The following is a 22512-nucleotide window of genomic DNA, read 5'->3' as shown; positions in this document are numbered from 1 at the left end:
AAGTTTACTCTGATATTAGAAAAGATTGAAAGATAAGATGGAAGAGGTCAGAGCTACTGAAAATTGGTACACTGGAAAAAAAAAGGTAAGACAACAAAACCAGTCTGGAAAACAAGTGGTAATCATCTTCATAAATGTAACTGAACAGCAAAAGCAGGTTCTCATATTTACTGCAGAGACAGAAAGGGACAGAAAAAATAGTAAAATTTCAAAATGGAACCATCAGTGACCTAAAATCTCACCATCAAAACCACTGTGGCAATAAATTTAAAAGAGAGGATCACTATGGAAAGGCCTATAGCTAATTGCTGAGTAACTAATAGAATCAAATACCTATTAAAATGCAGAATCAGAGTCTATTTTGAATTATAGTCTATCCTAGAAAGGTGCAACCAGAGGAAAGAGTTTGGTGTATTTTTCTTTGGTCAAACAAACAAGCAAACCAAACCAACTGACATTGAGTATAAGAATGAAACTAGCTGGAAGTGTGAAAAAACCCAAAGAACACAACTACTGGAATACAGGACAGCCAGTTAAACTTAAAAGACACCCCAGGAGGTGTAATGGAATTCAATACTGCTTCAAAAGGAAAAATGCAAGGAAAATGAAATGACCGAAGTGAGTTAAAAGTCCAAAGATTAAAAAATTCCTTTATTGCAAAAGAAAACTGGGAAGGAAACCAATTAGTAACATGGCCTCAGACAAGTCTTGCAGGCAAGAGATAACACCAGAGAAGAAGCATTGTGAAGTAATGCTACCCATATGGGAATACAGAAGGTTTTATAAAAATACCAGAAGAAAAAACTAGCACTAGGAAGAGAAACCCATTAAAGAAGGGGGGGTCTAACTTTAAATTAGCAGTAATTCAGAAATAACTGAGGTAGATGCTTATGTTTAAAAAAATCCATCTCCAACAAGAAAAAATTAAAACTCTGCCAAAAGTCTGGTCTTAAGAAATCCTTGCTTTACCAGTGACACTTTTTTTTTTTAGAAAACATTTCTAAGATTCTCTTGGAATTTACAGAAAAACAGCAGATGGAAGAGCTGCATAGAGAAACATCAACATTAATACTGGCTTTCAGGAAATGCATGAATGGTTCTATATGTTCTTGTCCAAAAAATTATTTTTTTCTCTGCCAAAAATAAGTCCTTTAACAACACAAAAATTAAAATATACTGGGAAACCAAAAAAGCCTATCCCTTGTTTAATCAATGGAAAATTAAAGCATTGAAGTGAATTAATGTATAAAGACTGCAACTTATTACACACCGCACCTTCAATTATGTATTTTTTCTGAAAAATTGTTGCTGCCATACATTTTTATAGAGCCTCTAATATTAGCTTCATGAGCTCCTACACTGATTAGAATAAGAAGCCAGCTGATTCCTAGGGCTTGCATGAAGTCCTGATGGAACTGGAGCCTTTATTACAAACTGGCAGCTAAATATGTATCAAAGAACTTTGAAACTGTAGCACAAAGAAAAACTATCAGTAAATTTTTTACCACTTTTTTTTTAGAGGATATTACTTGCAAGTGCTATTGTGATGTCTTTCCATTTCTGACACAATAAGCAGTGATTTATTTAGATTTAATACAGTTCTCCTCATGTACTTGCATTTGAGTTTTATACTCAGCTACTGCAGGTTAAACTCCCTGTTCCATCCCAACTGCACATAGAATATGTTGATGCCTCCAGGCCATGTCTGGATTTCCACAATCTGGGGATAAATGGCATTTAATGAAATGTTTTTTGCAATTGAGAGCATCACAAAGGGTTCTTCTGCAATCATTTGGCTACATGTAACAACTGGCAAGTGCTGGGGCATGAAGCTCAGGGAACCACACCATCTCTGCTGAGCTCAAAGGCCCCCTGAACTGCCAGGAGCATTGCAGGGATGCTTAGGACTCTCTCTGCACCTGGCCAACATCCTCTGCAACAAAAGGCCAATCATGTTGCTTTAAAAGAAGTCAAAACATCCATGCTAGAGCTAAACACAAAATACATACTTGTTTTTTTTTTTTTTAAGTCAGCACTCAATATAATAATAACCCAGTTGAGCTGAATGACGATATTGCAGGGCCTAATGTTGCTGGCACACAAACTGGAGCAGAAGGGCAACCGTGCAGGCACAGACACTGTGCCTGTCACACTATGAACATGGTTGAGAACAGCAGTCTCCTTAGTACCCTTTTGATACCTTTTATGCACAATTTCAGCAGTCTCTTTAGAGGACCTTGAGGTGTTAAGAGATGTATGGTAATTCTGCTTTGATACATAATTAGTAACACAGTTTGCAGCCTCTTCATGATGAAGGCCCTTCTCTGCTGTCTCTGGAAGCTACCTGCTCCTGGTTTAGCCCAGCCAGCAGGTCACTTTCTGACTGCCCTTTTTACATAAACTCATCCTGAAGAGCTGCTAAGGAAAGCATTAAATCATTTTGGTGATGTGTAAAGAGTATTTAGAGTGTGCTATATAATCCTTTTTGGAAAGTTCTGAATGGCAAATAGAGTATTGCATGTAGGGTATGCACTGGAGAGGAAGTGTAGGAGCTGTTTCATCTTTTTCACTGGAACTGAATAGTAAAGTACATATAGCAAAAGTTCGGATGCTTAAATACTTTACAAACCCACAATATTCTCATCAGACCATCCCATATCTTCTAAAGTCATAGCTGTTCAACATAATGGGGTTTATTTTTCTATCAGAAATAGAAAAGACAGGAAAGGAGAGTAACATTCATGTGTAACTGAGTTTCCTTAAATAGATATGGCTTTCTATGACTTGTACATTAATCCACAAATTTCTTGAGGAAATTCTCGAGGGTCAAATGAAAAAAGAATTTAATTTTCTACATCTGCAGCTTAAGCATTCAGCTCTTGATTCTAATCATGTGCCATTCAGAAAGACCTGACAACACATTTGGCATAATTTCTACATTATGGAATGCTTCTGCAAACAATATTTGGGAAAACATTTAAAGGTGAAATAGAAAACAATTAACTGGGAAAAATTCAGTTGTTTAAAGTTCACTCAGAAGCATTTCTGTTTGCCTCAAAGATGAATAGTAAATATGTAAAGATTTAACACTGCCTCTGAAGATCTACTTTTATTTATAGCTTTTCAACCTCCATAGTGCAAGCCATCCTGAAATTATTAGCTTACATACAATTCTCATTTATTTTAATCAAAACATTCTTATTTATTTTGCCTAAACTTTCCTATTTTTTCTTTTCAGATGGTACTTATTTCTTCATAACCCATCTGAGGTTTTCAAATAAAACTCCTATAAAACCAGATATGAGATACTTAATTTGGATTAGTCTTCTTAGGATTTATCTCAGGCTTTTATGCCAGCTTCTCCTTGCAAATACCAAGAACAAAACCCACAAAGCTGCTAATCAAATACAAGAAGGTGGTTTTTCAGAAACTGGTAGCCGAAGTAGGAGAATTTCCTTTCAGCTTTAAGACAGCAAATATCATGTTATTCAGTTCTCCCTTGTAGCAGATTCATGGCTAGTTAAAGGAAAGGTGCACTTGTCAAGGAAACAGTTATGGATACCTCAATAAGCAGTAGTCAAACCCACTACAGACTGAGGACCAAAATTACATGGGGCATTGCTAACCAGCTATCTTCAGTATTTACTGCCTTTGTGCTGACTTGGACCAAATAGCTTCAGTAAGTCCAAGAATTTGACAAAACATCACCAAGGCAGCAATCCAAAATTAATAAACTATCATCAATTTTCTGTGATGTAGGCTGTTCTTGCAGCCTTACACATGGAAAGCTGCAGAAATTCATTCAGAGTTATTGGGGCTCACTTACCACTAGTCTACAATTCACTGGCTTGCTGGAATCACACACACACAAAAGCCTGGTCATTTTCAATCCAACAGATGCATTTCAATAGAAAATATGTGGATAATTTTATTGAAAATAACATGTTGAGGGAATGATATTAAAAATCTTGTTAGAATATTAAGTTTCAAAATTTATCTGGAAGGCTCTAAATTATTGTTGTCAACATCTATTGTTTTTAATACACAAAATTATTTTTCCTATGTGATTTTGCATTTAGTTTATACACTTGATATTAATCCATTTCTCAAGAGTATGGCTGGTTTCATTAATTTAAATGATTCAACAGAAAGATGTACTAAAGAAGGGTTCATAAATTTTTTTCTATACTGAACAAAGGACAAAGATTTGTAAAATAGAACAATTCAGTTATTTACTATGCATCAGAACGTTTGGGTTATAAGTGGCAACTCTTTTCATGAAGAAGAATGATTTTAACTCAAAAAGGAAAAATAATAATTCCTCAGCCTTAAAAAAAATGTCAATTTCTTTCAATAACTTTGATGTATAGAGAAAAACTCCATTTTAGGAAAATCATTGTAAAGGACTTTAAAATATAACCCCTTCCACTACGAACTATCCCTGGGTGACAGGCTGTCATTTCACTGCAGTACTCTATTACAATTTATTTTATTTAAAATTAAGAGAAAAAAAATTTTTTTTTCTTAATTTTCCAGAACTTATGTTTCATCTTAATATAACCCAAAAGCTAGATGTCTAGCACTCTGGTGGTTGACAGAGATAGGGGCTTCTAGGCAGTGGTTCATAAATCACAAAGATTATACACCTTTGCTGATCTCTGGTTTCTCAGAAAGCAGTACATGTCCTCCAGACAACTTATTAAATTTGTCTACTTTAGTATTTAAATCAGTAAATAAATATCTTAGAGAAAAATCTAGACTTGATTTCAAAAAATGAAGTACCTTTATTTTTCATATCTTGTTCCTAAAGTTCACAATGCTATTAAAATTGTGTGTGCATTTCCAGTTTGAATAAAAAAAAAAAAAAAATCAGCTTTTATGTCCTGGCTATCAGTACGAATCTGTGCACTGATAAATTCTCAGAAGATATGCAATACATAACTTAGGGTTTTCTGACTTTGTAGTTTCTGTTCCAGAAACTGGTTGAAATCCTATCAATTTGAAATACTCTAATTTCACTTCTAGATCAGTATACCTAAGTGTCTGATCAAAAACTGTAGGGTATTTAAACATAAAAGACACTAGCTTGTATCAGTAAGATTTTTTTCTAGATAAAACATTTTGAGGAATGACAAACACCTATTTTAATAGTTATTTTACTTCCCAGGGCAATGCAATTATTTCCAACACTATCCATGTATTTAAACTGCAGTAAAGGAATTTTTCCTTTTATGAATTTACATTCACAGCAGTTGATAGAGTTAGCAGCCATTTTACATTCTGTTCTAGAGAATGAAACATACTAGAGTATAAGGCATTCAAAAGGAATAAAATGGAATATTTAGCACATCAAAAATTAAAGCTAATGCACACAGATAAGAGATTAAAAGTTTATTGTTTATTAAAGTAAATTCAATTTTGTAAATCTGGCTTTAAAATCTCTTTAAAATAATGTATTTTAGATTATTTTATACAGTCCACTAAGCATGTTTGAATTTTAAGTATATTGTATCCTTCTGCAAAAAAACTTCTGTAGTATTCATTGAGGGTTCACTCTAAATTTACACATCTGATACTGCTTAAATTGTTATGACAATCTTTTGTTTACAAAGAAAATCTTTGAAGACTTAATATTTTAACAATTAGATACAGATGAGATTAGTGCTGTTACATCAAAAGAAAACAAACTGCTAGCATATTGCTGCACCAAACATTTCCCTGTGTGCAGCCGAGGTTGTCACAAAGGGCTCAGGAGGGGCAGGAAGCCTCAACAACTGTACTTGGAGAACAGATTGATGAGGGAGGCTTGTCTTTTTCTCTCTCCATCAAAAGACTCAGAGGTGACATCATTAAGATTTATAAGTAAAATGTTGATATAAGCAAATGAAGGGATTTTTTTTTCCCCCCAAAAGGGAAGGTTAACACATGCTGTGCTCTGCAGCAGGCAGCCTGCAGCACAGGGTATTCTATGTGCTGGCTGGCAGGTTGTCAGCCACGTGTATTCTTGCCAGCTTTCCCTTCATGCTCTCTCCCTTTGAACTCACTCTTTAGCCAGCCTACAGTGTTCAAAGTCTATTTCTGTGTCAAAGAAAATAAAAAAGCTCCCATGTTTTTTAACCTGCACAGCTTTAGAGACATCTTTCTTTTCATTTTATTTAATAATAGATAACCCATAACCAGTTTCCATCTGGATTCCAGTTATCTTTAACCACTAATGATAAAGTTACCTTGCAATGCAATTTCAGTTCCAAAGTGTATTGAACATTGCTGCTTTCCTGGAGGCCCAAGAAAGAGCAGCACCATTGTTCTTCAAGAGCAGCACATTGCAAAGGAAAGAGTCAAAAACTTTCAATTTTCCTCGTGTGCTTTAAACAGTCCTATAGCCTGAGTAGCAAAGTGAACTTGCACTTTAGATGTTTAGTTTAATCTAAATTTATTTTTCCTTTCACTTAACTATTTTTTCCACCTGTCAACTAGGAGAAAGTGCAGGTGTACAAAACAACAGTATATTTAACCCCTTTCTCATGACATCACTTGAGTGTAAAAAGCCCATCCTGATGGGGCTCTCCATTTTTACCTGCTTTTCATTGTTCTAGAGTTCTGCTGAAGTTGCCAAAATCATATTTTATTTGAAATAAACTTATACCTAATAAATCCAAGGCAAGGGATTTTTATTTACAAATTAATTTACAAAGTAATTGCTTTCCATGAAAGGGTTAATTGGAAAGTTCTTATAATTCATGTTTTGTTTTACAAGCAGGCAATACCTCAGTCCAGATTGCAACTAGTACAAAAACAGTTATTAAAAAAAATTACCTAACCAAGAAAGAAGTATCTTTCAGAAAATTTAGAACAAAAAACATTTTAGGGATCATGAACTGCTTTATCTCCAATAATAAATCATCAAAATCTGTATTTTTATATCCAGTTTTATGAGGCTTCTGTCTGAGATACCACATACTTGTTAATGTTAAAACTGTAATATCAATTGCAGCTATTTTATTACAAGTGTCAATATGATTTTTTTTAAAAAATAGCCATGCAGGAGAATAGAATGTCAGTATTTGTTTCCTCCAGCCATCAAATTAATTGAGACATATTAAAGAAATTAATTTGTTTCTTGACTCTGGGAATCAAGTAGGTATCACATGGGAGATTCAAGTTCTTGAATTTGCTACTTGAGCCTGGGGTATTTTGGTTAATGATTTAAATCATACTACCCATGCTTTATTCTAAAAAAAAAAAAAGAGGAATACAGTAGTCTTTGCTGGTAATAATGAAGTACAGTGGTAGTCCAAAATGTTGCTGCTGCTGAAACTGTAAGCTGAGTCTTGGAAAGCTTTTATTAAATACATTGATACTCTCTTCAGAAGTAGATTGCAATCAAAATAAACCATCTACATTTTGCCTGAAGACAAGTATTAGAACTCTGTTAATAAAAGATAAAATCCTGCCTCACCTCAAAGACCTTTAATGTATTAAATCATATTTCTTAATAAGCAGAAATGCCAACAGATTTCATGCCATTTATACGTGGCTCCACACCATCTACTTTTAAAAAGTACATTTACGAGAATATTATACATGTCATCTGTAAAGAGGCAGCCTTTGCTTCAGTAAACCTGCAGCAAACCATATGATCAGCTCATTTATCATGGCTTGAGAATGTAGTTGTCATGTATTCCTGCAAACATTTAAATACTTATTTTCTAATAATCCCCTTTTAATCTAAACTGAAACTAGTTGTCCCTCTTTCTTCCACTAACTAAAAAATTCAAAAAGAGAAAACTCAATTTGTCATTAGCAGCCTGGTCTTGTTTTAAAGTAAATATCTGCCATTCACCTTTGCCTGTTCTTAGTGTGATTTTCTTATGTAAGCTGGGTGCAAAAAAATGTGTCTGCAGACATGATGTTGCAGGATCATGACAGTTTAATATACTAATGACAGCACGCTAACAATGCATTTTGTTTATGTCACTGATATTAATATAGTGTCTGAACCTAAAACCACACAGCTGGTAAATGTTTCCATGTTTTGTGGTTCTATGGGCAATTACAGTAGATGTTTAAAGTGAGTAAGGAAGGGTGAACTTCCCAAAATTAGATCAAAGTCCAGTTGTTTTGCCTATTTTGTGTTGCTCAAATCCTGACCTTTTGAAGCATGACCAGAAACAAATCATACTAATTCAAATAACATTCTTTCTAAATTAATAATACTGTGCAAAACTGTATTACTGAAAAATTTATTTCTCATTATGCTTTCAAAAATAAGTAATTCATCCTCAAAGAATTCTGAATACTTAACAACATAATGAGCCAAAACTCCAGGAGTGCTCCTTTTGACACAATTATTCTGCCCTTCATGCATGGATACACACATATTTATGCTCTAGGTACTTAAATTTAGCATCCATACTTTGCAGAAACAATAAAGGCCAAGATACACACTGAAATAGATACTTCTAACTAGTAACTTTCTTGATAGCCTAGCAGATGCCAAGATAAGGAAAGATTTACACCAGAGACAATGAAAATGCAGGATCATTTGAGAATAATAAAAAAAGTAAATGGTGGGAAATGTTAACAGCAACAGCTGTGAAAAGAGATTAGAGAAGATTAAAAGTATAGAAGAGAACAATAATAGTAAAAAACTCTTTAAAATTTAAATTGCTTCACAAGAGAGATACTATAATTATGGCTTCTATAGGTATTTGAATAGTAACTGCAAAAACAGTGAGGTATAGATACTTAATTTTTTTTCCAACATCCTAAGAACTTATTCATACTATAAAATCACAACCAAGAAAATTATAGCAGATCACACAACTACATGAACAATGCTGACTTTAAGACCTACAATGACTTTTTTAGATTGTGAACAGAGTAAGTCACAGGCATACTGAGTGGTGAAGGCAGATGCAAAGATATTGGAAGCCTCCCTACAAAGGGAGGTTTTACAGCAAAACTCAGTTTTGCCCAAGAAAGCCTTAGACAGCAAGAAGAACCTATATCTGTTTCTGTGTTTTGTTATTTCCTACCTGTCGGATGGGTATTTATTGCCATAGACACATGTACCCAATGTTGAAGAGACCTGAAATGTTGGCAGACAAAGGAAAGGGTAGATAGCTGAATGTGTGCACACAGTGAATAGTTCAATTCTATGGCATATATATTTCCTTTATTCGTAGTAAATCCTGCTCTGCAACCAGACGCAGCAAACTGAACAAGTAATAGTTGCAACTTGGCAGAAAAGTGGTCACATCAATACCAAACTGCAGAAACACATAGCAGAAAACACAGTATTAGTACAGTGATGAAACACACATGAGACTAATCTGGATAGAAAGGCAAAAAGCAAAGTATGCCCCTCCATTTAGCAACATCCCAATGGGGTAAATTCCACACGACAGCAGAAATTTCAATGGCCTTCTAGAAGTGTACAATAGGAGAACAGGCATTATATTCTCTTTGGATTGCAAGTTACTGTTCATGATGTCTCAGCCTTTTCTGATGCAACCAACCCTATGAAACAGCTCCCAGTTCAATGCCAATTAAACTCTGGAAAAGTTCCTTTTTCAAAAGCACAGTATTCCAACTCAAGGCTCATCTACTCAGACACCAGAAGAAGACTTACAGTCATTCATGCAGGAAGTTAGCTAATAAACTACAGGCAAAATCTGGAATTATTTTATTATTATTAATAATGTATTATGGTGATTATGGTTTGGCTGAGAACAACCAGGCCAGCCTGAGCTAGTCTGAGATAACTGCCAAATCTTCTGCACATGTGGCAGATGGTGAAAGCATTTGGGAGACTCCTATATATAAGAACTCTGTATTACAGGGGCTCAGATTCAATTCAACAGTGAAGTAGCTGAAGTGGGTCATGATAGAAGCACACTAAGCAGCATAAACTTTAAAGCTTTGGGTTTCATCCAAAAGAAAGGTAAAAGAGAAAGAATACTGCCTTCAGGGGACGTGAGGGGAAAGTGGTTGTACAACCTATGTTGACTCATGAAGGTGAAGAAAGCTGTGGCTTATGACACACTGCACTGAATTCTGCATGCATAGGAAGTGGAAGGACAATGTTTGAACTCGGTGGAGCTATATCCCCTTTTAATAGGGCTTCCTTTAAACTTCCTTAACAGTTTTCATGAACATCACAGGGTGGTTTGGAAACACTGCAACAAACCTTATTCTTCCAAAGAACATAATTCATTCTCTGTGCTTATATCTAACCTCTTTTGGCTCATCTTACTTTGAAAAAGGCTTTGAAATTCAAGCATGTTCTTCAAATACTCCCTCTACAAGTCCCAGGAGGCAAATGCTAGAGTGTCGAGGAAGTAGACAGGACAATAAATGAAATGTAATATAATACCACTGAGAACTCTCTTAGCCATATCCCATGTTAAACCTGATAAAGAAAATCCATCTTCTCTGATTAATTTCTTGTGGCAACTGAAACAAGGTAAATTGGAAGGAATAGGCATTTATTAAAAAAAAAAAACAAAACCAAAACCAAACAAATAAAAACCCCACAAACAAACAAAAAAACAACACTTAATGAAACAACTGTTGACATCTGATGCTGCCAGTGTCCTTTCAGCCTTTATAATTCCTTCACCAGAACAAGCAAGTTTGCTGTACTACTTTCTGCATTGATGTGTTTATGCAAGCAACACTTAAGCCTTGGCTTAAGTTGACTTTGTGACTAGCTTTTATGAAGTTGTTCAAAGAGCAATTCAATGTTATTATAGAGATGAGCTCTCCCAGGCTAGGTTTCCAATATGGAGATCCTTCAATCCTTTGCTTTTTGGAAAGATGTGGAGATACAGGTGCTCTCTGAAAAAATTCAGTGTCATTACACTGGGGACCTGCCTGTCTTTTTACAGGATCCAGGAAAAGATCTGAAAGTATAAATTTACCAGAAACAATATTACCCTTGGAGATACCAGTCCACATTTCTAAAGAATATTGTACTGCCAGCTCACAAAGAGAAAAAGTTTTAAAGTATAAGCAGAAGCTTTAACTTAAGTTGTCAGAAAAACCCAGGTTGAGTTTTCATGAACATGGGATTGCTGTCAGGAAGTGTTCTGCCTCTAGTAATGGGCAAAATACCAAAACTTCTCTCCTGTTTGGTAATGTAAATACTATATTTGCAGCATATAGTTTATTTTCTGCCTGAAAAAAAGATGCCAGCAGAGTCCTTTATAACAGAAAGGCAAGGGCAGATCATGCCAATTATAAAAAATGTTTATAGTAATGATACCACAGAGAAAATGTACATGTCCTTCACATATCTACAAGGATGAGAGTGAGGAGAATAATCCTCTTTCACAGAAGTTCATTATCCCAGTGGCAAGGCATACCTTGAAGCTGTAACACAAACCCTATTATTTTATTTTAAGAGTAGACAAAAAATGTTGTAAATGGCTATGTGAGATTAGATGAAATCTTAGGTACCTACATTGTTGTGAAAGACTGAAGCCTACCCTGCCAAAGTCTCAGCAATCTCTATTGCTTTTTTCCCCCTGATTTCACATCATAAATGTGGCACACATTCTTAAAAATCATAACAAACAAATTTTTCTACCTACCACCATTTTTTTTTCAACCAGTTTTGATAAGCATGTGTTTTATTACCATCAGAACTCATAAAATTATTTACATTTTACATTTCCTAAACAGCTATTTACTTTCTCAAGGAATAACATGCACTTATATGTAGCCCCCCCCTCCCCCCCCCCCATATCCACAAAGAATGATAAAGTTTGGAAAAGTAAAGTATTGAAATGTTAGGAAATGCCAGAATTTGTCTGAATAGCCATAATTATGGTTTGTCTGAATAGCCAAATACTGCATGCCTGTGCATTATGAAAAACCTTTTAATTAAATATTAAAATAGTATATACCATGAAACCTCATTTAGAGGGTTTAGAGGAACATAGGAATCCAGCTTTCTTTCTTTGTGTAAGGGAAAGCAGTCATTATTTGAAGTTCTACTTCACATTTGTAGATGACAGACTGCAAAATATGTATGAACCTGCACACTGTAGAGAACAAATACCTACATTAAGACAAATAAGCATCCAGTATTTGAGTGGCATCTAGAACTTGAGGAATATTTTAAAAAAGTTTAAAATCCCTTATTTTGGACCTCTTTTCTTTTCCACCAGGGGAAATCTGCAAGGTTTAAAACCTGGGTGTGAATATTGCATGGTGGGAAGAGCTATAATAGCTTCACTCCCAAGGGAAAACAGAGAGACATACAAAAATGTGGGCAGTAGTGACATTCTCTAATTACATGATTGCCAGCCTCTAAATTTTCCACCCTCTCTCTCACTTTGAGCATAAGGTTCCTGTTCTCACATACAGAGCCCCACAAAAGTCCCTCCTGCCCACATCTCATTTCTCATTTTCTCCTTCTGTTACTGCCTTAGTTCTATCCAAATTATTTTCTTAAACACCTACTGTACACTTTCACTGGTCTTTGCATCATGTCAATGCTTGCATTCCAAAGAACCTATCCATGTTCATTTGAATTTCTATCTAAAATAGGATTTTTCTGCAAGGTCAACAAATGCTCTGATGTCAGCTAAAGCAAGCTTCTTTATAAAGTAACTGGTTTCCTAGATGACAATTATGTCCTTTATCCTGACACATTGCTTGCACTGCTTGACCAACGCAGAGTATTCCTGACTTACCTCACAAGCACATTTTCATCAGAAAATGTGAAAAGTAAAAATTATATCGTACCTAGGTAAATATCCTAGAACTTCTTCAATTAATTTGCCAGGTGTATAAAACCAGAATGACTCCGTGAACTTTTTTCCCCTTTGCCTCCTTTGTGATTCGATACTTTTTTTTCTTTTTTCCTAAAAGAAAGGATTTTAAAACAAGGGCACTCAAATCGACCCCATAATATTTTAGACTGCCAAATGTCACAGCTGTTCCTTATCTCTATGATGGTCTGACCAAAACCTCAGAGCTGACAGCTCCAAGTTCTGCAAAAGTGGGGCTATGAATTTTTATTTCTCAGATATGGATACAAACCACCAATATGAATCTACTTTAAGCTTAAGGAAAAGAAAGAGACATACTAGTGGGAGCATGTTTTTATGTTGACACCCATATATAAGGGCAGGATGGACTTGTTTGTTTTTTCACACCGTACAAACAATGGGATAGAACCTCAATTCTCACTTCTCACTACTTGCCAGTACTGCCTTCTTCTGATACTTACAAAGGGCAAAACAGGTAGACAAGACCATTGTTCTACTTCTAGCCAAATCCAAATGTATGTTTTGAACCATGTCACCAGGCACACACAAGCTGCCTGCTGCCTAGAGATCACGTGAATATTCCTTTTGCTGATCAACTGATAAGGCAACCTGTAAAAATCATGTCCCATTTCAGAAGTTTAAGATTGCAAATAAGGTCTGGGCTTCTTAATATACGTCAACAACAAAAAGTTCTTCCTGAGTCTCATTTCCATGTGAGGAATTTGCTTTTTTTCCCCCACTCATTGTGGTATTTGCTATTTTGGGTGCTCAGAAAACTTGCAGCCTCAGAAGCTTGTTTCCTATTCCTTGTATGATATTTCAGCAAGTACAAAGGATGCAAAATATTTATAGAGCTCAAACAGGTTTTTACTTAGCAAAGCTCTGTTACCTGTCAGCATCCACAGTCACGTCATGAACCCCTCTCTGGATGACGTCTCGAGAGGCAGCAAGGTCTGGTATTCGGTTCAGACTTCTTGTATATAGGTTGAGTCCTCCATCTGTCATGTACCTGAAAATAAATTTGTGGTCAATCAGTGGGAAATGCAGCCATCTGGCAACGTTTTTCACTTTAAAGTTAATGGCCTGTGAAATTCAAATGTTTAAGGTAAAGGTTTCTTATTATATGGTAGACTTATACTAAATATTCCCACTTTATGTGTCTGGCACAGGGAGATTGTTTTCTGGGAGCATTTGTGATGGCTTACAGGCCAACCTCTTTTACTAAAATACTTTTAGGTTGAAGTCCTCAAGTATGTCCAGAAGCACATTTTAAATACTGTGGTTTTGCCAAAAAATAGCACCAGGTGCAAGAAACACCAATCTAGCTAAAACCCCAAGGAATTAGGAACCCAAATTCATAGGCCCTGCTGTTGGGATCCAATTATTCAGGTATGAAAGAGATATCCACTAAAGACCTTAGAATGATATTTAAGAGTATTTTTTATGCATGTCCTTTTACTTGATTCTCACTACTTCACATTATTATGCATGTCTAATGAATGAAAAAGTGAATATAGTGCTGTTTACTCACTAGAGATCCATTAAAAGTTTATGAATTAAAAATAGCAGCAATAATTTCTGGAATGTCTACTACAGTTTGGCTGTCTCTCTGAGATGTCTTGGCACTTACAAGGGAGCAGCATCACCAACCTGTCTTACCTACAGGACTTCTCCATTATATTCTCAAAGGACCTTTTGTTAAACTGACCTCCCTCTTAGGCTCTTGTTCTTTCTGTTTTCCCTCTTGTATTTTCTGATAACTTTAATTTACCAACAAGATTAGCATAAATTTATTTTTGAAGGACCATGCACATGTATGGCACTGAACATAGAAGCATACATATTCAGAAAAAAAATTCTGTACCTCACCGAACCTATTCAAAATAAAATACAGACTTACTGAAATAGGTGTAGTCCCAACATTAGGCTGATAGCTAAAATGATCTCCCAGAGTTTATTCATGATTCAATCTTTAACACAAGCTCTCCTTGAGCCATGAAATGGTACCACATAAACACACCTTTGAGTTTAAGCATGCATACAAAACACACAAACATTTAACTTTAGGAATTAAACAGAATTCCAATCACCAACCAAGGCATGCACACACACTACTTCTACTCCAGCTGTTCTGTTGGCCCTCTCCCTGTGGTTCCTTCTGAGAGCAGATTTAATTGAAATCATCTGTGACAGAGACCCGAGGGCCAATTCAGTAGTCTGGGAGCACCTGCCTCTGCCTCTGCTTCCACCCATGTGGTTTGGGGCGGCTGAACAGATGCAGGCGTTGAGAGCAAAGCTGCAGTAGGGCCCTGCGTGGTTGCTCCAGTCTGAGAAGGCATGGTGTCCTGGGTGGCAGTATGGATGAAGGCAACCTCAAGTGCATTAAAACACAAAGGGTTCCTTTGATTATTTTCAACAAAACTCTGAGGTGTTTTAATGCATGGGGAAGATTTCTCTGGCAGTCTGCCAAAGTATTTCTGAAGCATTGGTATCTGGAGTTTGGAGAAGGTAACTTCACATTTGTTTTCAAAGGCAAATTAACAGCCACATTTACATATTATAGTAATCTTTTTATTAAAGACAAAATTCAGACTTTTTTGACAGATTATTTAGCTAGCCTTGAATTATCCATAGATTCCACAGCTCTAGAATTGCATATTGAACTTAGCTGTGGCTTGAATGCAATCCAAACTATATGTATTTTTTTTCCTCTATAAGTAAGGAGAGACTTGACAAGTGCAACAGGCCATCCTCACACTAATTTCTAATTATTGCTGCATTCTTTTCCCCAAGTGTTTAAAGTAATTAAACTGATAATGGAAGAGGCATAAAGGAGATAAGACTTTACATGCCTCAGTGAATCCTGAAATTTCTGAGCTTATCAAATTGTTTTTAACATTTACTGCACCTAAAAATGTTAACTGAGCACAGAGCAACTTACTATCTATTGAGTTATCCTTATTACAGATGCAAAGCAAAGTCACATAAGATGACTATATTCACCCTTTAATGTGATAAGCTAATTAATATAACCCATGAGGCACTGCAAAGGATTCCCTTTTTTAAATTTTTTAATAATACCATGCATCTGTCAAAGGCAACATTAAAATTTCCTTTATAAGAGGTCCACAGACATTAAAGTGTCGTATATTCCATATGTATTTTCTCTTTTTTAGCATGTATAAATATGATATCCTGCTTGACAGTCATTAATGACGTGGACAATGTTGTCAGCAGCGCTCCATACACAGATCACTGAAAAAGTAGACCAGGGAGATACAGGAATATGCTTTATTTAAAATGATGCTTTTTCTAGAGATCTATCTTTGGATGGTGCTTGGGATGAGACACTACTTTAGAGAGAGGTTTGATCACAGACTTAGATTTGCCTTTAGGAATGTATCATACTCAGTTTCATCCCCCACTATTCTCTAATCATAGCTATACTTCAAACTAAGAGATTAGATTGACAGCAAGAATTCTGAAATTACAGAGTAAAGCAGTGTGGTGTAACATGACCAGGTACTCTATGGAACTTCTATTTAACATAGTGTTACACCAGTCAGCAAGCAGCCTTGAGATGCCAACACTGAACAGTAATTTAAGTAAAATTGTAACATGGCTGTTATTTTTTAATGATGCTCTAGGAGTCCTAACATACACAGGACTGAAGTGACTTGTGTTATTAGATTTATATAAGAATTGCTGAATTTAAAATACAGGGAATGCAGTACCTCAAATTGTAGTACCCTAATTGATTGAGCAAACAAAAATAATTGTGATTCTTCTTCCTGGATATACTAAGAGAGTAACTGCTCTTCTATGAAAAGATATTGCTGCTGTTCAAATTATATTCACATTTGAAAACCTACTATAAAAGCCCATTACAACGACTATGCTAGACAATATCTAAAGTGAAGACAGAAAGTCAGTGCTGTCAACAACTGCTTTTCATCAGCCGCATCCAATGCTGTACCTCACCAGTGCCAAATACTGGTGCATTCTTTTCCTCAAGGAAAGCAATGCAAAATGCTGGTTCATAGGACAACCAGAATTTTCCAGTAAGTAATAGTGGAACTCAAAGTTCACAGCAAAGTCATTTGATGTTAAAGGAGAAGAAAAGAATTTGAAGGCAGCTGAGAGTATCACTGGCAGATAAAAGGTTTATTTTTTTTATATGTATATTTAGATACTGCAGCTATAATGCAACTTCTGCTTGTGTGCCAAAATGTTTAGAAAAATCCTTCTACCAATCATGCATTAGTTCAAATGGGAAAAAGTGCTACTTACCCACTGTTGATATCATCAGTCCTCAGGCTTTTCCCAAGAATGTCTCCATCACTCATGTAGCCACCAACGTCTGCTTCAGAGGATATGTCCAAATCACCAGTCCCCTTCTCACTCATGTCAATCTGTGAGATATTTCCAAGGCGAGAAACAGCAGCTCGGCGAAGTGGGGTGGTGTACATGAACCGAGAAGGGTCTGTGTGGATGAAGCGACTTGCACTGCTGCGAGGATAACCGGCTCCCAGGGATGGAGCATCTCCTGCCTGCAGCCGAGGACTGGCCTGCCCCAGCCTCCAAGTCACAGGGGTCGATCGGCTGGATAAGCTCGGTATGCTTCTCCCATTCACCTCAGTTGTCACAGTGCTGTCAAAAGTTGTCTCCAGTGTGCTGCCAAACAAAATGGAGAAGTCAGTGAACTGTGCTTTCTGTGTTCCTGAGAAATCAAGAAAAGTGAAGGCTGGAGGAAAGTGTATTTGTTTTAAAAATTCTCTGTGTGTATGTGCTTTCACCATATGCACACATATGCTTGTACATGCCCTCAGTACTGAGGCCAGTCCCATTTAGTATCTTTATAACTGACCTGGATGAGGGGATTGAGTGCCCCCTCAGTCACTTTGCTGATGACAGGAAGTTTGGCAGGAGTGTTGATCTGCTGGAGGGCAGGAAGGCTCTGCAATGGGATCTGGACAGGCTGAATCAGTAGGCTGAGGCCAAATGTATGAAGTTCAACAAGGCCAAGAAACTGGGTCCTACACTTGGGTCCCAACAACCCCATGCAGTGCTACAGGCTGGGGACAGAGTGGCTGGAAAGCAGCCCAGCAAAAAAAGATCTGGGGGTGCTGGTGACAGTGGCTGAACATGAGCCAGTGTGTGCCCAGGTGGCCAAGCAGGCCAATGGCATCCTGGCCTGGATCAGAAATAGCGTGGCTAGCAGGAGCAGCGAAATTTTTATCCCCCTCTACTTGACACTGGTGAGGCCACACATCAAATCCTGTGTCCAGTTCTGTGTGGAGTTGCAGTTCTGGGCTCTACAAGAAAGACATTGAGGTGCTGGACTGTGTCCAGAGAAGGGCAATGGAGCTGGTGAAGAGTCTGGAGCACAAGTCTGATGAGGAGTGGCTGAGGGACTGGCCTGGACAAAAGGAGGCTCAGGGAAGACCTTATCACTCTCTACAAATGCTTGAAAGGAGGTTGCAGTCAGATAGGGACTGGCCTCTTCTCCTAGATAATGAGTGATATGACAAGAGTAAATGGCCTCAAGTTTTAACAGGGGAAGTTTACAGTAGATATGAGGAAGAGTTTCTTGATGGATGGCGTTGACCAACAATGGAACAGGCTGTCCAGAGAAGAGGTGGAGTCGCCATTACTGGAAGTATCTACAAGACTTGTAGATGTGACGCTTTGGGTCAGGCTTTATTGGTGGACTTGGCAGTGCTAAGTTAATGGTTGGACTTGGTGATCTTATAGGTCTTTTCCAAATGAAACAGTTTTATGGTTCCATGATTCTATAACCTCTACTTGTGGGAACAGTGCCAAACACCTGGTATCTTAACCAAGGTTAAAACAAGAGAATATTGACCCTAGAGGTTTTATTCATCTGTGTATGTGAGGTGCTGTAGGAAAACTGTTTTGGTGAAAAATCCACCATACAAGTGTGTGACTTATTGTGATTGAAAATAATACATGTAATACTTGATACATGTTTTGTGTGCTACAAAATTAGCAGAGACCCCTGGGACCAATCAGAAGGTGGTGGTTTATCTGTAACAAAATTAAAAGAGAGCTCATGTAGGAAAACAAGGGAAGGAGAGGAAAAAAAGACCTGGAGAGCTCAAAACTGTAACATTACACCAGTGTGTCTTTTTCTCATTGCTGACATATTTATTTTTTTACATTTAGATTTTTCCTTTCATTTGATCTCATCTTCAACATCTACTTATAAAATTACTTAAAACAAATTTTATCAGCTTCTAAATAAATGTGTAAGAAACAAAAACTGTCTTCATGAATGACTGTATCAGACACTTTGACAGTATAGTATATTAAAGTCACATGTAAGTTGCCAAGGCAGTTTAGTGTCATAGATAATTTTCCCTTGCAAGTTTCTCATTCATTCAGCAATTAGTAATACTCTCCCATGGTCCATATTTTTAGTAGTCTACACAAATCCAGTATACCTGTGGCTTATCTGGGTCCCTCTAAGGCTGGACATGGTTTCTTCCAAATTTTGTCTCAGGTCTGCAATATTCTTGACAGTTCTCATTCTTCTTGTTTCAGGGTCTTCCCCTGGAAGAAAACAGTAAAAACAGCATATACTTCAGCATGTGAGTTTATAAGGTTGAATAAAGTGCACATATGTATCCAGCTGAAAATGCACAAATATCTTTCAATCTTTTAAAAAATAAAACTTCATCCTTTCATTAATAAAACACATATATGCTTCTAAATAACATGTGGTATGTATAAAAACCCACCAAAATATCCCCGTTAAGGCCCAAATCTATTAATGAAACTCTGATTTACAGTATTGGGATTTTTGTCCTCTGTAATCAAGGCATGATGCAGCCCCAGACCACTTGATATATTATAAAGTCCCTTTTTAGTCCTTGACATTTTACATAACTCAGTAGGAAAAAAGCCACAGTAAATCTGTGATCTGTCATTGCAGAAAAAAACTAGGATGACTCTTAGAACAACTCTTCAGCATTCACTTAACCTTAACACAGGCTATTTCAAAGTACTTCTTAAGTAAAACACTTAATAAAGCATCTTTCCTGGACTGTAATGCTTTCCTGAAGAGGGACATTATTCTTTGTATGGGATAAAAGAAAATATGCTTCTTGGGATATAAATCTGAACACTCTAAGCACACTCATCATTTATACAATTAGAGGTTTCAACAGCCTTCAGGATCCATTGTGAAAAGCTAGTCTCATATCTCAGCTAATGAGGTTTTCAGAACTTCACCTGGAACATCCAGAACAATGTTTACTTCATATAATTAAAAATAAATTTAAAGAAGGAGAGAAGTTATATATGGTATGTTACAAAAGAGAAACATCATAAACCTCAAAGAAGCCTCCAGTGGTCATGCACAAAGAAACAGAAATGCAGGTTTTCTAGGAAATTCATAGTTCAAGGAAGTTTAATTCATTTTACTTTTGAACAACAAGAGAATTTCAAAAGAAATTTTATGACAAAAATCTATGATTTATTCAAGGCTAGTGTTCTACTTCTGATCATGTCCTATATCTGTTGCTTGTAAGAAGGCTGGCAAGAAACATAAGTATTAGAGTTAAATATAAAATGCTGAACTTGATGTGCAAATAATTTCTTTCTTTTATCAATCACATCATACGTCACAGACAGACTTCACTGACCTGCAGTCAAGCCCTATTGCCCAAACACTCTGTACGCTGCTAAGAAAAATCTCAGCTTCTAACATCAAAAGGATATAAATTATTTCATAAAAATTCTATATAAACTTTAATTTCTCCTCAACAGGCAAACGATGCACTGAACTAGCCAACATAACCTGCAGTTGTGGCTTAATGTCAAACCAGCTTTCACAGCAATGCCATTCTGAGGTTTTACCATCTACCCTGCCCTGGTTGTGTCTTCTGTCCTCTTCGCTGCAGCCGAACAGTCCTTTGGGAAAATGTTTGCCTATTTCATCACTCACAAAAAATTCTTCGGTGCTTTAATGATGCTAATGTCTATGAATGTCTGCTTTGGCACCATGGAACTGACAGTGGGATCAACTCCTGGGTAGGATGGAAAAAAAGTGGGGATACAGGCCCTGCACTTCTCCAAACTCTCTCTTCTCAAGCCACACCCCAAGGCCACGTCAGTTCACAACATTTAGTTTCATAAAATAAACTACTTGTGTACATTCTTACACATAGTGTCTTACTAGAGGCAAATGTCTGCAGACAGTGAAATTAGTTACAACTGTTCCTGTGTTTCTAAAAAGTAACAACTGTGCTAGATGTGTTCACTAAAGCACTGGCAATCAATGGATCCCACCAGCTCTTAGCAAAAGTTTCTGTAACACTCTGGAGATTCCCGTGAGGCAAAAAGGCTCATGGCCAGGCTAAGCTGAAGACATTTACATCCTGTAAATCCTTTTTAAAGCCCTGACAATTCCCAGGCATACTGTCCATGCCTGTCTCCAGCCAGTTGTATGTGGTGCACTCATTTCCTCAATCACTGCCCTTTGCTTTCCCTGCTCTGCCAAATGCATTGAAATTGACTTCCAGGAGCTCATTATATTCCTGCCATAATACCTATATAGCGAAGATACAGGAAACGTTACCTACCCTGCCTTGAACCAGAGGGGAAAGAGTAGCTTGTTGGTATAAGAAAATGTTCTATTTACACAGAAAGACAAATTCTAGCATCTATGCAGGGAAAATTAAAGACAAAGCAATACTTTACTTTTATATTTATTTGAGGAACTGAATACAATTAATATTTTACAGTGACGTTGCCCTTTTCCTTCCTTGTTTATCCTTGTCAGTTGTCCTTTGCTGTATGTTAACATTGCAAATTCTTGCAGCAAAAATGACAGCAGCTGTCTTTTTTAATATGTATTGTACAGTAAATGGCATAACAAAGCCTTGAGGTATAATTGCAATACATTAAATAAAAAGGTACATATATGGCAAGCTGCCAAAATATATTTTTACAATGAAGAATACTTTGCTTTCATACAAATTATACCATAAAATTGCTGTTATTGTATCCTGCAGAGGTGAAAAGCTTGAGATCTAATATCTTTTGATCTCTCAGTGACACAGCAGATAATTTCCACCAATTTTAATTTTAAAAAAGTTAAAACTGAAATTTAATTATATTAAAATACTATATAGTATTTTTAAAGATATCATACTAACTGCTAGAGTGATTTGAAAAGAGTAATTATTTTTTCTTTCCATCATTCTCTAAATGTCACTGGAATCCTGCTGTACCATGGATGAACAAGTCAGAAAATATAAACAGTTGACAGTGAAGAAATTTTCTGTACTGAATACAAGATCTTATATTTTCACGACAGCATTAACTCCCCATCCACATCAAGCCTCCTTCTCTAAAGAGGACCATAGGAATGATGAATATGTTAATTTTTCTGAAAACCAGCTACACCGTGCCTGCTAGTGGAGACACTGTGGTGCTTATGGAATCAGGATCGGGTTCAAAGGAACCCCAGACTCCTCTGGGTACCTTGTTTCTTATAATATGGCACACTGTTATCATAGAGTCTAGCCATATTTGGAGGACCTAACATATCAGAAAAGCTCCTGGTCTTGTTATCTCAAGTGATTCTGGTTTGTACACTAAGAAAAAACATTCTGTTTCACACATGGGGAGTCTGGGATAGGACTATAACTAGGGTAACCTGAAACTTTCTGTCAAAATTCTGTTCCTCTAACAAGAAAGGCCA

General features: G+C 36.6%; 1 protein-coding gene across 14 annotated transcripts in view; it reads right to left on the bottom strand.

Moving 5' to 3' along the window:
• The window catches only part of NAV3 (neuron navigator 3), a 518378-nt gene that overhangs the window by 91020 nt on the left and 404846 nt on the right, over window positions 1-22512 (bottom strand). For all 14 annotated transcript variants that reach the window (XM_085568751.1, XM_077783527.2, XM_085568750.1 and 11 more), the window contains 3 exons: window positions 19247-19355; window positions 17073-17456; window positions 13672-13791 (listed from right to left, as the gene is read on the bottom strand). In XM_085568751.1, the coding sequence (XP_085424877.1) occupies window positions 13672-13791; window positions 17073-17456; window positions 19247-19355 (613 nt within the window). The remainder of the gene's footprint in view (window positions 1-13671; window positions 13792-17072; window positions 17457-19246; window positions 19356-22512) is intronic.

The sequence above is a fragment of the Lonchura striata genome, chromosome 1A (genome assembly GCF_050655825.1).
Source record: "Lonchura striata isolate lonStrDom1 chromosome 1A, ASM5065582v1, whole genome shotgun sequence".
Classification (NCBI taxonomy): domain Eukaryota; kingdom Metazoa; phylum Chordata; class Aves; order Passeriformes; family Estrildidae; genus Lonchura; species Lonchura striata.
The sequence above is the reverse complement of the archived record's forward strand: the minus strand, read 5'-3'. Positions and strand labels throughout refer to the sequence as shown.